Source organism: Staurois parvus, unplaced genomic scaffold, assembly GCF_062004578.1.
Source record: "Staurois parvus isolate SC_StPar_1 unplaced genomic scaffold, SC_StPar_1.0 ptg000874l, whole genome shotgun sequence".
Taxonomy (NCBI): domain Eukaryota; kingdom Metazoa; phylum Chordata; class Amphibia; order Anura; family Ranidae; genus Staurois; species Staurois parvus.
Window position 1 is genome coordinate 1,031,222 of NW_028318670.1, and position 15,712 is coordinate 1,046,933.

General features: G+C 46.3%; 1 protein-coding gene across 1 annotated transcript; it reads right to left on the reverse strand.

Annotated features, from left to right (window-relative positions):
* Positions 1 to 666: 666 nt before the first annotated feature.
* Positions 667 to 12,713, reverse strand: LOC149443152 (uncharacterized). Its single transcript, XM_089655852.1, has 7 exons — positions 12,585 to 12,713; positions 11,824 to 11,947; positions 11,217 to 11,707; positions 10,925 to 11,140; positions 10,639 to 10,848; positions 10,404 to 10,542; positions 667 to 2,112 (listed from the first exon to the last, which is right to left on the reverse strand). Exons 1-7 carry the CDS (start codon positions 12,609 to 12,611, stop codon positions 1,352 to 1,354), a joined length of 1,968 nt encoding a protein of 655 aa, XP_089511978.1. The 5' UTR covers positions 12,612 to 12,713; the 3' UTR covers positions 667 to 1,351.
* Between the last annotated feature and the right edge of the window lie 2,999 nt (positions 12,714 to 15,712).

A 15,712-nucleotide genomic window follows, 5' to 3' on the forward strand; every position in this document is an offset into this window, starting at 1 on the left:
CCCCCACTGACCTCCCTTAAGCTTCTCACACCCTTCCTCTTCAATTCCCTCCCAGACTTCCCCTCTCCTCCTCAGACCCCCAGATTTCCCCCTCCTCGGGTCCCCACCCTTTTCAGATGTCCCTCAGACCCTCCCTCTTCTCAAACCCCCCAGACCTCCCCTCTCCTCCTTATACCCCCCATATCTGAGACCCTAGATTCTCTCCTCCTTAGCCCCCCCCCCCCAGACTTCCCATCTTCTCTCCAGCCCCCCCTCAGACCCCCCCCATCCTTCCCTCCTCCTCAGACCCCCCAGATCTTCCCCTCCTCCTCAGAGCCCCCCTGACTTCCCATCTTCTCCTCAGACCACCCCATCCTTCCCTCCTCCTCAGACCCCCCCCATCTTCTCCTCGGACCCCCGATCCTCCCCTCAGACCTCCCCCATCTTCTCCTCAGACCCCCAATCCTCCCCTCCTCCTCCTCAGACCCCCGATCCTCCCCTCCTCCTCAGACCTCCCCCATCTTCTCCTCAGTCCCCCGATCCTCCCCTCCTCCTCAGACCCCCAATCTTCCCCTCCTCCTCAGTCTCCCCCATCTTCTCCTCAGACCCCCGATCCTCCCCTTCTCCTCAGACCCCCTGACTTCCCATCTTCTCCTCAGACCACCCCATCCTTCCCTCCTCCTCAGACCCCCTGACTTCCCATCTTCTCTTCAGACCCCCTTAGCTTCCTCTCTCTCTTACACTAGGTAGACCTTTGTGCTCTGCATGTGTTCCTGCAATGTAAAATGACACTTTGGCCCATTTTCAGGCATGCGGTGTGACGTTATTCCTAGTGGCACCCCTATGCACCTTTTGCCGGCACCAAACACATGGGAACAAAGAACCATGCGTTTTGTTGCAGAACAATTTTTTAAAAGGTTCAGCCAATGACAAGTCAGGACGCCATTTTTATTCTCCTCCTTCTACCAATAGCCAACTCGGTCCCACACTTCATCCATGTCTTTGATGACCTCTGACCTCCTTATCAACTGTTTCTTCCATGAGGAAGATCAGCTATGGAGTATATCTGAGGTGTATATCCGGGTGTGCTTCTTCCCCACATGAGAGTTGGGATGTCCAGCAACATTCATCTAAAAGACATTTCCCGCACTCAAGGCACTAATACACCTCCAGAGTTGTGTGGGACCCCTGATGACCAAGAAGACAGGACTTCAGTGAGGAACATTTCCCTCAGTCAGACCAGGAAAGTTCGTTCTCCTTTGTGTCCAATCTCAGATGACTGTAAGCAGAGGACTTCTGTGAGTGACCATTCCCGTACTCAGGACAGGAACGAGGCAAAGTGTGCAATCTCTGATGTTTGTTAAGATAGGATTTAAATGAAAAACATTTCCCGCACTCCACACAGGAATAGGGTTTTTCCCGTGTGCAATTTCTGATGTTGGGAAAGACTGGACTTCTGTGAGAAACATTTCCCGCACTCGGGACAGGAATATGGCTTTTCACCTGTGTGCAATCTCTGATGTGCCACAAGGTCTGATTTTTGTACAAAACATTTCCCGCACTCAGGACACGAATGTAGCTTCTCCCCTGTGTGATATCTCTGATGTGTGTAAAGATTACACTTCCTTGAAAAACATTTCCCGCACTTAGGACAGGAATACGGCTTCTCGCCCGTGTGAGATCGTTTATGAACATCAAGACCAGATTTAAAATGGAAACATTTCCCGCACTCAGGACAGGAATACGCCTTCTCACCCGTGTGAAATCGTTTATGCTCATTAAGACGGCATATAGTATAGAAACATTTCCCACAATCGGTGCAGGGATACGACTTCTCACCTGTGTGATATTTTTTATGCTCATTAAATTTATACTTGAACCGGAAACATTTCCCGCACTCAGGACAGGAGAAGCTCTTCCCTGTTGGTAGGCTGGCCCGGTCCCGCACAGTCTGAGGTTCCTCAGGATACGAGGAATCCGATGGTCCATCTACACTGGGTGGTACCAGATGGACATTGGAGGGAGCCGGGTTTTCTCCTGGACTATACTGTGTGATGTCCTCATCTTCTACTTTCCAGTCTGGAGGCAAAGCGAGACAATCCTCTGAGGTTTTCCTCATCTCCCAGCCATGGACTAAAATACAAAGACAAAGGAGGATTACTAGACAGGAGCTGATTGGTTCCCCCGAACCAGGACTCCGCCCACATCAGGCAGCTTGGTCTCTGTGGAGCTTACAATTCCACCCTCAAAGGAACTAGGAAATGGCTCCTCTGATCTCCTACCAGATCATTTCTTTACTCATGGACCTTAGTCAGAGAGTGAGGAAACAACCAGAACTGTCTTTTATAGGAGGGACAGTGAGGAGGGGATTATAGGACGTGGGTCCCCACCCCCTCTATCACTCATCGCCATCTTCCCAACACAAGAAGCACTGCACTTCCTGATTTAGTCCAACCAGAGGTCAAAGGTGAGTATGAGGGGAGAACAACCAAGAGGAAATCTGGACTGATCCTGAAGACCACCATCATTGATGTATTGGCTCATCCCCCATCCTGAAGACCACCATCACTGGTGTATTGGCTCATCCCCCATTCTGAAGACCACCATCATAAGGGTATTGGCTCATCCCCCATCCTGAAGACCACCATCATTGGGGTATTGGCTCATCCCCCATCCTGAAGACCACCATCACTGGGGTATTGACTCCTTTCCCCATCCTGAAGACCACCATTATTGGGTTATTGGCTCCTCCCTCATTATCACTTTCTGGTTGGAGGATGTGATCACATTATTATCACCATGTAACAGTCTGTGCTCCAATCACATCATCCAATATAAAATGTCCAGCTGGTAGGAAATGGGGGGAACAGAGAAGAAGACATATTATGTGTATATCAGAGTGCTGAGGTCAAGTCCTAATAATGTTCAACATGAACATAAAATACAGCAGTGAGGACTATATAGTATCAGAATTATGTAATGTACAACATGGAGTATACAGTGTTTTAGTCATGGACTTAATCATCCAGTGCTTATCTGTTCCTGTCCAAAATTTATGACGCTGGCCAGCTTGTGGAATGTGCGCACATAAAGAAACTCACACTGACACCTTTGGTCTGTGAAAACTTCTCTCTAATTTATTGAAATGAAACCGTGAGCTTATATATGAAAAATGATGCGAACATCACGTGATAACAGCATAAGCATTATATTAGTCTTTGATTGGTCACTTTACACGAAAACAATCTCCGTCATGGTATAGGTGTGATCTTCTTCAGTCTTATCTTAAAAAGAGAAAAACATTCTTTTGTCTTCCAAATCACACGATAGGAGGGGGTCTGTTCCTGTGAGCAAATATTTCTTAAGCAAGGATTTCTTAAAGTACCACAAAGCCCAGCAGGCAGAAAATATTCACACAACATATGTATTAAAGTATAAAAGTAAATATTTATAAAACTTATAGAAATAGCGTATATATATATATATATATTCAATAGGAAACGAAATAGGCATTTTACCAAATCCATCACAGTCCCCCCTTAAAATGACTATTTTACTCTGTCCCTATAAAGCCTAGCTCATCTGTCCTTATGTACCTTGGAACTCTTTTATACTGTACGTTAGACAAGTGATGACTATTTCATCACCTCCCTTGCCACAGACTTTGTACATAAGGAAGTCAGATGCTATCCCTACAAAATTGTGAGATTACTATTGGCGGGGAGGGACCGTAATGGGGTATAAGGTTTTTCTTCATCCATCATGTGGGGATCCTCTTGCTCCTGGTTCAGGAAGATAGGTGTACTGTTGTCTACAGCTTTGCTCATCAATTTCCTCACACATGGTATAACACAGCATACAACCAGGACCAGGAGAATCAGAATTATTAGTACAGTTACCCCTATTTGGGCAAGTATCTTTTGCCACCCACTCATCCAACTGAAATATTGATCCCACAAGTCTGTGATCCCTGAATTCTTTTTCAACTCAACTGACAGATCTTCCAATTTCTTTATAGACAGAGTAATTTTACCATTCAGGCCAGTATTGTCAGGAATATATGTACAACATGTTCCGGTTCCTTCTATCATTTTACAGACACCTCCTTTTTCTGCTAAAATCATGTCCAGAGCCATTCTATTCTGTAATGTCATGTAGGATGTAGGGGCTAACTGGTCAACGATTCCTTGAAGGGCATCCCTGGTGTAATTCACAAACCTCTGTTGGTTGTAGTATATGTAATTTATCTAATCTACATTTTTATTAACAGCTATCATGGGAATCAGGGATTCAAAACCTGCTTTACTTGGTCTCTGGCTTTAAATTTATTAGGCACCCCCCTTGGGACTCCAATAGCATCTATACACATGTGGGTCAAAACTGCCAGAAGGAGCTTTTTGTTTCCTCCTACGGCCAGGCGTTGGGTCAGGGATATTCTCTGCTAGGATGTGGAGAGGCATAATGGCCTTTACAAGGGCATACTCACCAGTCCAAATCCCTTCCAATCTTATTCTAATCTTTTGGTCCCCAGTAATCATCCATGACACATATGTATACCTGGTCACTACTATCGGAACATGCTCGTTGTGTCAAGATCATATAGATTACGGTCATAGCACCACATGGGATCTGTACTACAGAAATCAAAGGTGTAAATAGCTACATGAGTGTTGGATGAGTTGTACCAAAATATAGTGGTGTCACCTATTTCGGTGATATCCACCTGTTGAGCCTCTGTCAGACTCATTAGAAAAAGGATATACAACATAGTTGTCATGGTGTAGATGACACCTTTCCCTCAGGGTTTGGGACTTTCTTGCAGTGGGAGGCGTGTATCCAAGTGTTCTTCCTGGCCACCTTGTCAGAAGGGGCTGTGGTCAGCAGAACTTGGAATGGACCATCATATCTTGGCTCAAGGGAATGTTTCCTCATAAATGTCTTTACTAATACCCAATCTCCGGGTAATAGGCTGTGAGTTCCTGTATCTGACTCAGAATCTGGAATGGAGAAAACACTTGGACATGGATACGGGTTAATTCACGTGATAATACAGTCACATAATCAGTTAACACATCAAATTGTAATTGCAACTGTTGTGGAAAATAACAACCAAATCTGGGGGCTGAGCTAAACAAAATCTCATAAGAGGATAGGGAGTGTTCTCTCTTGGTGTGTATCTGACACTAAATAGGGCAATAAGCAGACTGTCTGGCCAACTCATGCCAGTCTCTTGGGCTACTTTTAGCATTCTTTCTATTTTCCCACTACTTTGGGGGTGATAGGGGGTATGGAACGCCAGAGTGACTCCTAATGCCGCCCATATTTCTTTGGTTACTGAAGCTGTGAAAGCGGGGCCCTGGTCACTCTCTATCACCTCTGGAAGCCCATATCTGCATACAACCTCAGTGAGGAGTTTCTTCACAGTTGTTTTAGCAGTCCTGTTAGTTACAGCAAAGGCCTCTGGCCAACTGGAAAACATGTCCAACATCACTAGGGTGTACTCAACCGCCCACTCTTTGGCATCTGGATATGATCAATTTGTATCCTTTGAAAAGGGTATAGGGGTTTGGCCAAGTGTTTCTGTGGTGTCTTCTCTGTGCGTCCCGGATTGCACTTTGCACAGATGGCACATGTTCTGCAAAAAATTGTTCGTCGATGTGGTGATTCCAGGCGCTATATCGTACTTGTTGATGACAGAGTTCATGAGGCTCTTTGACAGATGGGCTGCTCCGTGTGCCCACTGGACTACAGCTGGAAACATATTCTTGGGTAAACAAAGCCTCTTGTTGCACTCAAACAGACCGTCTTTGAAAATAGCTCCTCTCCATCTCCAGCTTTCTTTTTCTTCTTGACTTGCTGCTTCTTGGAGTTCCTTGAGGTAGTTTCTGTCCACAGGTAAGGTCTGTAAGGTGAACATTGGTTCCCACTCTCCGGTCACCTCTCCTTCCATTTCTGGTGGTCCCATGGCCGCTCGTTTTGCCGCCAAATCTGCCAGATTATTGCCTTTGGCTTCTGAAGAGTTTAATTTCCCATGAACTTTTACCTTCAGAATAGCCACTTGAATGGGTAGAAGGAGTGCTTCCAGCAGTCGTCCAATGGCTGCTCCATGTCTTATGGACGTACCTGCCGCAGTCATAAATCCTCTTGCCTTCCATATGGGTCCAAAGTCATGGGCCATCCCAAAGGCATATCTGGAGTCTGTGTAGTGACCACAAATCCTGTATAATATTTGCCTCCTTCATCTGCATATCTGGAACCATCAACAAAGAAAGTGAAGTCTGGATCCTGCAGAGGTGTTTCACTAACTGTGGGGAGATGGAAGATTTCCATTTTCATCACTTCAAGACAATTATGAGGCTCAGTGGCTCCATCATCCTCTCCACTTTCTGCATTACCTTCATTACCCCCCTCAGCAATTGGGAGGAGAGTGGCCGGATTCAGGGTTTGGCAACGTAGGAGAGTGACGTTATCAGGAAGGTGGAGGGAACACTGTAGTCTAAGATGCCTCGCTGTGGACAAATGTTTAGGTTGGACTTGGTTTAAAATGGCAGCACTGGCATACAGTGCCAGAAGAACAAGTTCATGTCCCAGTACGATATCAGAGGTCTTATCCAGCAGAGCTTGAGCAGCGAAAACTGCACGCAGACACGACGGTGCTCCTCTAGCCACTGGGTTCAAACGGCATGAGTAGGAGCCTACAGGTCGTAGGCAGTCGCCATGGGACTAGGCCAATACTCCTGTGCCATGGCCTTGGCGTTCAGACATGAACAGTTTGAAAAGTGTCTCGTAGTCTGGTAGAACCAGGGCTGGGGCTGAAGAAAGTAAGCGTTTTAGAGCCAAAAAGTTGGAGTCGGCCTCTTCGGACAGATGGAAAGGCTCAGACTTGAGAGCATCGTAGAGTGGTTGCATAAACCAAGAAGCATCAGGAATCCATGACCTACAGTAGGATATGAGGCCAAGAAAGGCATGGAGTGGCTTCTGGCCTAAAGGGAGTGGCAAGTTCTGGATGGCCTTAACTCTTTCCTCCGTAAGATGCCTTGTTCCATGTGAGAGGCAGTGGCCCAAGAATACGACTGTTGTAGAGCACCATTGCAACTTCGGTTTAGAGGCCTTACAGCCTTGGTGTGCCAAGTAACATAGTAAACTCTCTGAGGCTTCTTCAGCCGTGGGCAGGTTATCAGCACAGAGGAAAAGTCATCCACATATTGCAGAAGGACCACTGCCGAATGTTCCTTTTGCCACGTGCCCAGTATGGTGGTCATGGCTTTGGCAAACTGGCTCAGGGAATTTTGCGCCCCCTTGTGGCATAACTGCCCAGGTGTATTGCTGCCCCTCATGGATAAAACAACGAAGAAGTATCTGCAGGGAAGATACACGGTGAAATATTTTGCTGTCGGAGGTACCCCTGTGAGTAAAGTGTGGGGATTTGGAACGATAGGTGTCTCTAAGACAGTGGCTTCATTCACTGCTCGGAGGTCCTGTATCCTCCTGTACTTCTCTGGTTCTCCTTTGGGTGTCTTCTTTTCTTATCGGGAACAAAAGCGTATTACATGGAGAGGTACAAAGTATGAGTGCACCATTTGCCACAAGGGACTTGACCTGCTTCAAGATGGCCTTGGATTGCGCTGGTTTCAGTGGGTACTGTGGTTTCCTGGGTAGGGGAGCTCCAGGCTTCAGTTCCACCATAATTGGGGGTACCTTTTAAACGTCCAATATCTTTGGGTCCTGTGGACCATAGACAACTTGGGATTCTGCTCAGCACATCCGGTGCCACGTAGAATGTACCATTGACTTGTAAGACCGGACACACTGGGTAGAGGCGGCTCACTCAAGGCATTGGCCTTCCATTTGTCTAATTTGTCTGTGTACCAATATGGCCGCCTCCAGGAAGTGTACTGGGCTGGGCAGGAAGGGACAAAACAGGAGCAGCAAGATGGCTGCCATCAGGAAGTGTACTGGGCAGGGCAGGAAGGGACAAAACAGGAGCAGCAAGATGGCTGCCTTCAGGAAGTGGGCTGGGCAGGGCTGGGGTGGTGGGCATAAAGTAGGCGTTAGATGAAGGGCAGTGCTGTCCCTCCCCTCCTCCACCCCACATTCCAACATAGGGCGGTGGTTTTAGCACACACTTCCATTTTATGATACACATACATTATACAATCGCCTTTTTCTTGAATTTCTTCCAACTATCCTTTATGCAACGCTTTTCCAGTTCTGTACAAAACTTCTGTCACGTTCAGCAAACCTTTATCACATAACATTCCTCTCTGTTCCTACAATGATTTATGCCAGTCCTGACCTTCAGCTTACAAACGTTCGCTACTTACTATAACTTTAACTGCTTCACTTCCTTCACAATATGACATGCCAGTAATCCTTTTCAATATTTTAACACATTAATGGTACACACAAACAGTTTATTTTTTATTTTTTTTCCCCTGTAGCAATACCTGTTCTGTCCACTACTCTTTGTGGATAACTTCGGCTACATTATACCAAACTTCTTGCTGTCCTCAAGCACATGTTTGTCAACTAAGACATCTTTCTTCTCTTTTTTTTCTTTTTCCGCCATACCTCCTTATCTTTAATTCCACATACTTTTCCTTTTCTCTCTCTGCAACCAGGTCACGTGCTAACATTCCTTTCTAGGGGTCTTATCAGCGTCTGACCCATCTCCCCCTGTCTCTGGTCCTTCCTAACAAATCTAAGACACTTCACAGGCTGCTGTCCAGACTTTCCTTAACCCTTAACAAACCCCAACCTTCTGTTATGAATGGCAAACATTAACTTACAGACACACATTTAGGACATAACATAGCAGTCTATCTTGGTGGGCTCTGAGTACAGACCACTGAGTAACTCATCGTAACCCACACAAACAGTTACGGCACCACGCTGTCACACTAAAGTGACGCGTAAACCCGACACCTCCTCTGTTGTGGTCAACACACAAGGTTACCACACACCCAGAGAAATTATGTGTCAAAACCCTCAGTAGGTCCACTCCTCTTCCACCTCAAGACTGATACATAAAAACACACAACAGAGACCCAGGCAACAGATAAGCACATGCAGGTATATTTAAATAAACTCCGGGCATACAAGGTTACCTGCCTTTATTGACCTTTAGCAGCCGTACTAGGCACAGGTATGAATCAACAACAAAGACAGGATAAGCAATGGTAAGATAGCAAAATATATCTTACCATGCTCCGAGAGGTGATCAAGCTCTCCGGCCTGTCCAGTTTGACTGACACCGAACGCCTTTTCATGGCGGCTGGCTGCAGGTTCATTATTCAGTTCCCGGGTTTCTTGGCACCAAATTGTTTTAGTCATGGACTTAATGATCCAGTGCTTATCTGTTCCTGTCCAAAATTTATGACGCTGGCCAGCTTGTGGAATGTGCGCACATAAAGAAACTCACACTGACACCTTTGGTCTGTGAAAACTTCTCTCTAATTTATTGAAATGAAACCGTGAGCTTATATATGAAAAATGATGCGAACATCACGTGATAACAGCATAAGCATTATATTAGTCTTTGATTGGTCACTTTACACGAAAACAATCTCCGTCATGGTATAGGTGTGATCTTCTTCAGTCTTATCTTAAAAAGAGAAAAACATTCTTTTGTCTTCCAAATCACACGATAGGAGGGGGTCTGTTCCTGTGAGCAAATATTTCTTAAGCAAGGATTTCTTAAAGTACCACAAAGCCCAGCAGGCAGAAAATATTCACACAACATATGTATTAAAGTATAAAAGTAAATATTTATAAAACTTATAGAAATAGCGTATATATATATATATATTCAATAGGAAACGAAATAGGCATTTTACCAAATCCATCACAACAGTGCAGGGGTCAGGAGTATGTAATGTACAACATGGAGTATATAGTGCAGGGGGCAGGAGTATGTAGTGTACAACATGGAGTATATAGTGCAGGGGTCAGGAGTATGTACTATGCAATATAAATTATAGAGTAGAAGAGTCAAGACTCATAATATTGGTGTTTAGTAGCTTAAATAGATACTGGAGACAACCTGCAGAGGTCCCACCCTGCTGCCTCCCATCTCCTGAGACTGCACTCAGTGACTTGGGTCTGAAACTATACAGACATATCCCTCCACCACTCTTATGAACTAGTCCCCGGACAACTCAGTCCTACTTTTCCACGTAGCAGTCCATACCTGGATAAGTCCCCAAGAGGTAGTTTCCTGTCCGGGGTGCTCGTGGGTTGGTGTTAGTTCTTCGAAGGTGGACTTTTCTGCCCTTTCCAATACAGTCACATCTCTCCCTTAGGATCACCCTTCCTACTTTTACATGTGACACAAGGTGGATGGCAGAACCAGGAAAATGCAGAATACTCTGGAACAATCAGTGAGCAGTATGGGTGGAGGAATGGATTTAGTGTTCATGACCCACCTGTGCTGATCTCTGTAGGAGTGTCCTCCTCTATAAATGTCCCCGTTATTCCATCCTCCTCCATAGACTGCTGATCATCCTTCACATATGCCTCTTCTTCTGATTTCACCTCAACTTTTATATCTGTCAGATCTTCACCCTAAACCAAGAGATGGAGAGAAAATATCATCCTTTAGGGTCCACACATCATTTTCACAAGTTATTTTCATAATTATAGATACTCCATCCCACCAACCTGACCATAACTGTGACCTTCCTGTGTGGAATCCCGGGAATACAGAGGACGGGGACATCTCTCTGGTGGGTTCCTGGTATTAGGTGGCTCCATCATATCCTTGTGTCCTTCAGAAAACTCCTCCATCACTCCATACTCCTCATCTTCCTCTTTATACTCTTCTTTATACTCTTCTTTAATACCAATATTACCATCCCCGAGGATTCCAGTCTGAATAATAAAAACATTCATTGTAACAAACATGCTGTGTATAAATCATAACTACTAATAATTGTTCCTCACCTACCTGATGATGGTGAGGGATGGTGTGACCTTCCTGTGCGGAATCCCAAGAATACAGAGGACGGGGACATCTCTCTGGTGGGTTCCTGTAGCTGGATGACTCCACCATGGTGTCCTGGTACAGATCATTGTGTTCTGGAATCTTTGACTCCTCAATAACTTCATCTTCCTCTTTTATCTCTTTTTTAATAACAATATTACATTCCCCAAGGTTTCTATTCTATAAAATAAGAAAATCATTGTAACAGACATATTTGTGTATAATTCCCAACGCCCAGTGATAGTCAATCACCTACCTGATGGTGAGGGATGGTGTGACCTTCCTGTGTGGAGTCCTGGGAATACAGAGGATGGGGACATCTCTCTGGTGGGTTCCCATGACTGGATCCATCTACCTGATGATGGTGAGGAATGGTGTGACCTTCCTGTGTGGAATCCCAGGAATACAGAGGACATCTCTCTGGTGGGTTCCCATGACTGGATCCATCTACCTGATGATGGTGGGGGATGGTGTGACCTTCTTTTGTGGAATCCCGGGAATACAGAGGATGGGGACATCTCTCTGGGGGGTTCCCATGACTGGATCCATCTACCTGATGATGGTGAGGAATGGTGTGACCTTCCTGTGTGGAATCCCAGGAATACAGAGGACATCTCTCTGGTGGGTTCCCATGACTGGATCCATCTACCTGATGATGGTGAGGGATGGTGTGACCTTCCTGTGTGGAATCCCAGGAATACAGAGGACGGGGACATCTCTCTGGTGGGTTCCCATGACTGGATCCATCTGTAGGAAACACACACACTGACTGAATCCATTGTTTCTATGTTTTTATCAGATGATGGGGGATCTAGGTGGAGAGTCCGTACTGCTCTCTCCTTTCCAATACAGTCTCCTCTTACCCGGTGATGTGAGGGGCGGCTGATTGTCCATCATGACGTCCTTGTAGAGGTCCTTGTGTCCTTCTAAATACTCCCACTCCTCCATGGAGAAATAGACAGTGACACCCTGACACCTTATAGGAACCTGACACACACAATGATACAGTCACCATCCAGACACATCCCTTGGGTTGAACCTTCTCAGACATCAGGAATAGTTATTTCCTCCTCATTATTCCTAAACTCATTAAATACAAACAAATGCATTATAAAGCCGCCTTTAAATAAAACCCTCATCCCGTAATATGGTATAGTCAGTTAGTATAGACTGATGAGGTGAGAAGGTGATTGGTGAGAAGGTGACACATCTCCAAAATGAAGAGAATATTCCGTCTTCTTCCTCCAGTCACGTCCCTCCTGTTCCTCCATCGTCAGGTCCGTCCTCTTCCTCTATAGTCACTGTGATGTCTTTTATCTCCAGCAGATGATGATACACACACATATAGTGTGGGAACACAGATTAACCCCTTCAGGGGCAGACCATTCCCCCACTTACGGGGTGTAATTTGGAGAATGTTCTGCCCCCGAAGGGGTTAATCTGGGTTCCCACACTATATATGTGTGTATCATCATCTGCTGGAGATAAAAGACATCACAGTGACTATGGAGGAAGAGGACGGACCTGACGATGGAGGAAGAGGACGGATGTGACAATGGAGGAAGAAGACGGACATGACCATGGAGGAAGAGGATGTACACGACAATGGAGGAAGAGGACGTACATGATAATGGAGGAAGAGGACAGACATGATGGGGGGGTTACTGGGTGTAAATAGAAAATCTTATTGCCTCCTCTGCTGCCACTTCCAGTAACGTCTCTTCTCTACTTCCTCCAAGGAGCCATTCACTCAAAACTTCCTATTTATACCTGACATCACTTCCTGTTTACCATAGAGACTTCCTGTCTGGGTAGAAATGAGATCACCTCTTGTGGAGCTCAGAGGAACTGCACCCCCGAGAACCGTCTGGTAGTGTGACCCCCGCCTTGTGCTGGGTGTGTATGGACTGTATGTCCTCATAGAGGGGTCACCTCCACTCCCACCAAGGGGAACAGAAATTTAATACTGATCGAGATGAGCAGAGGAATTAAGGCATCTATGATTTTTCAACAAAACTGATAGCCAATTTAGTTATAATTTGTCTTTTTGTAGCACTGCTTAGAAGAAATGTGCTTGATACTTGTTGGAAACCTTCCCATGTGGCTTTGAAAGATTTGTGACACCTCCATTCAGTCAAATGTAGCACTTACCACCGGAGTATGTGCTGTTTCTTGGGTCCCCGATTCCTGTGCCCGCAATTCTACACGTAGCACTATATACTCTAACACACCTGGGCTAAGGGGGTGTAATATTTATATACATACACAGTATGGAGACTTAGATTACACATATTCACCACGGATAAAAAGCTCTGAGGCAGGGTATGATTGCAGTGTACAACTATATCAAAGGTGATTCCCCAGGAAGTGTTAATGGTATGCTATAAGCATGGCAGGCAATTGAGCAGGAGAACTGAATAAGATAGTTGGCCTGGGCTGGAAAGCTGAGTTGGCTAGCTAGTACTGGACTGGGCAGTTGGATGGGCTAACTGGACCTCGGCTTTACAGCAGGGTGGGCTAACGTGGTCTGAATTTGACCAAGGTGCTAGATAGGTGTGAGCTTGAAGGCTGAGTGGGCTATCTGAGCCTGGGCATGACAAGTAAATGGGCTATCTGGGACTGGACTGAGCAGTTGGGTGGGCTTGCTGGGTCTGAGCTTGACAGCAGAGTGGATCTGAGATGAAAAGCTAAGTAGGCTAGGTGGGTCTAAGCTTAACTGCTGGGTGGACTAGCTGGATGCTGAGCTTGACAGCTTAGTGGGCTAGCTGGGCTTGGGCTGAAAACCTGAGTGGATTAGCTAGGCCTGTGTTTGACAACTAGGTGAGCTAACGGAGTCTGGGCTTGACAGCTGGGTCGGTTAGCTGGACCAAAGCTTCGGAGCTAAGTGGCATAACTTGGGTTTGGTCTTGACAGAATAGGATACCTCAATTCCTCTGCTCATCTCGATCAGTAATCTATTTCTCTCCCCAGAGGCTGGGACTGTGGGCCGTTAATACGTTACAGTTGGCACTAACTAAGCACATACAAGGCAGTGAGAGAAAAGGAAAGTCAGTAGGTAGGACTGTGTTCCACCACGGACTATGTTTTTCTCATTCAGCCACTGCCAATGTGAAACCACTCCCAAGAAAGGTCCAGAGTGCAGCCAATGTGGAACCACTTCCAGGAATGGTCCAGGGTGCAGTCAATGTGGAGACACACCCAGGAAAGGTCCAGGGTGCAGCCAATGTGGAGCCACTCACAGGAAAGGTCCATGGTACAGCTAATGTGGAGCTACTGCCAAGAAAGGTCCAGCATGCAGCCAATGTGGAACCACTCCTAGGAAAGGTCCAGGGTGCAGCCAATGTGGAACCACTCCTAGGAAAGGTCCAGGGTGTAGCAAATGTGGAGCCACCCCCAGGAAAGGTCCAGGGTGCAGCCAATGTGGAGCCACTCCCAGGAAAGGTCCAGGGTGCAGCCAATGTGGAGACACTCCCAGGAAAGGTCCAGGGTGTAGTCAATGTAGAACCACTCCCAGGAAAGGTTCAGGCTGCAGCCAATGTGGAACCACTCCCAGGAAAGGTCCAAGGTGCAGCCAATGCGGAGCCACTCCCAGGAAAGGTCCATGGTTCAGCCAGTGTGGAACCACTCCCAGGAAAGCTCCAGGGTACAGTCACTGTACAACCACTCCCAGGAAAGGTCTGGGATACAGCCAATGCGGAGCCACTCCCAGGATAAGTCCAGGGTGCTGCCAATGTGGAGCAACTCTCAGGAAAGATCCAGGATGGAACCAATGTGCAGCCACTGCCAAGGACACTCTCAATGAGAAGAGGAACAGTCTAGAGGCAGATCCATACACATAAATGCCTCAATAGGAGGTTTCTCTGGGCACAAATCATCATATAAAGGATGTGACTATCTGGGGCAGCTCCAGTTGAATGGCATTTTGTAACTGACATGCTGTCCAGAAAATTCTTATTATTTATTTCAGGCACTTAAATGAATGCCGTCAATTTACTCAGCGCTTCACGTATTCTTCATTCACATATTGTCCCTGCCTTCAAGGAGCTTACACTCTAAGGTCCATAGCTCACAGGCATACACATAAGTATGCCATTTTATACAGGATCCAGTTAACCGACCAGAATGTCTTTGGAGCGTAGAAGGAAGCCCATGCAAGTACAGGTAGAGCATGCCAACTTCATGCAGATAGTGTCCTGACTCAGTTTCAAACCAACAACCCCAGTGCTGCAAGCTAAGCATGCTAACCACTAAGTCACAAAGAGCTGGAAATATCGGTAGAAAGTGCTGTTACTGGCCAGGTGGCAATTTTAGTTGGGAGTCTCTGGGCGATCCTGAGAGATTTGCATCAACTGCCGGGATATTTAGGAGAGAACCCTCAAAGTTGAGTGTCTCCAGAGCTTCCAGAGAGAATTTGTAGCAACCTCCTAGTTAGGCTGCTTTAGTTTTTGGCTCCTTCTGTAGTCAATGGAGCAGTGATCATTTGCTCTGGTCTGTTCGGGGGTGGCACAGGTCAGAAGTTTGATTGCTTCCCCCTGACTCTGGGATAAGTTTCCAGAGCTTACGTAGGGAAAATTCAAATAACCAGCCTTAATATTGCGGAGTACCTTGCCAATCCCTGGGGAGGTGTGCCCAGATGGTGGCTGGGAAACTGATAAACAGTCTGGAGCCCTGGAGAGATTGTCCTTCTCAAGGAATGAGAGTTCCAAGCCTTGGTGGGCTTATAAGGGCCCCTCTAAGGTAAGTCTGTAGATT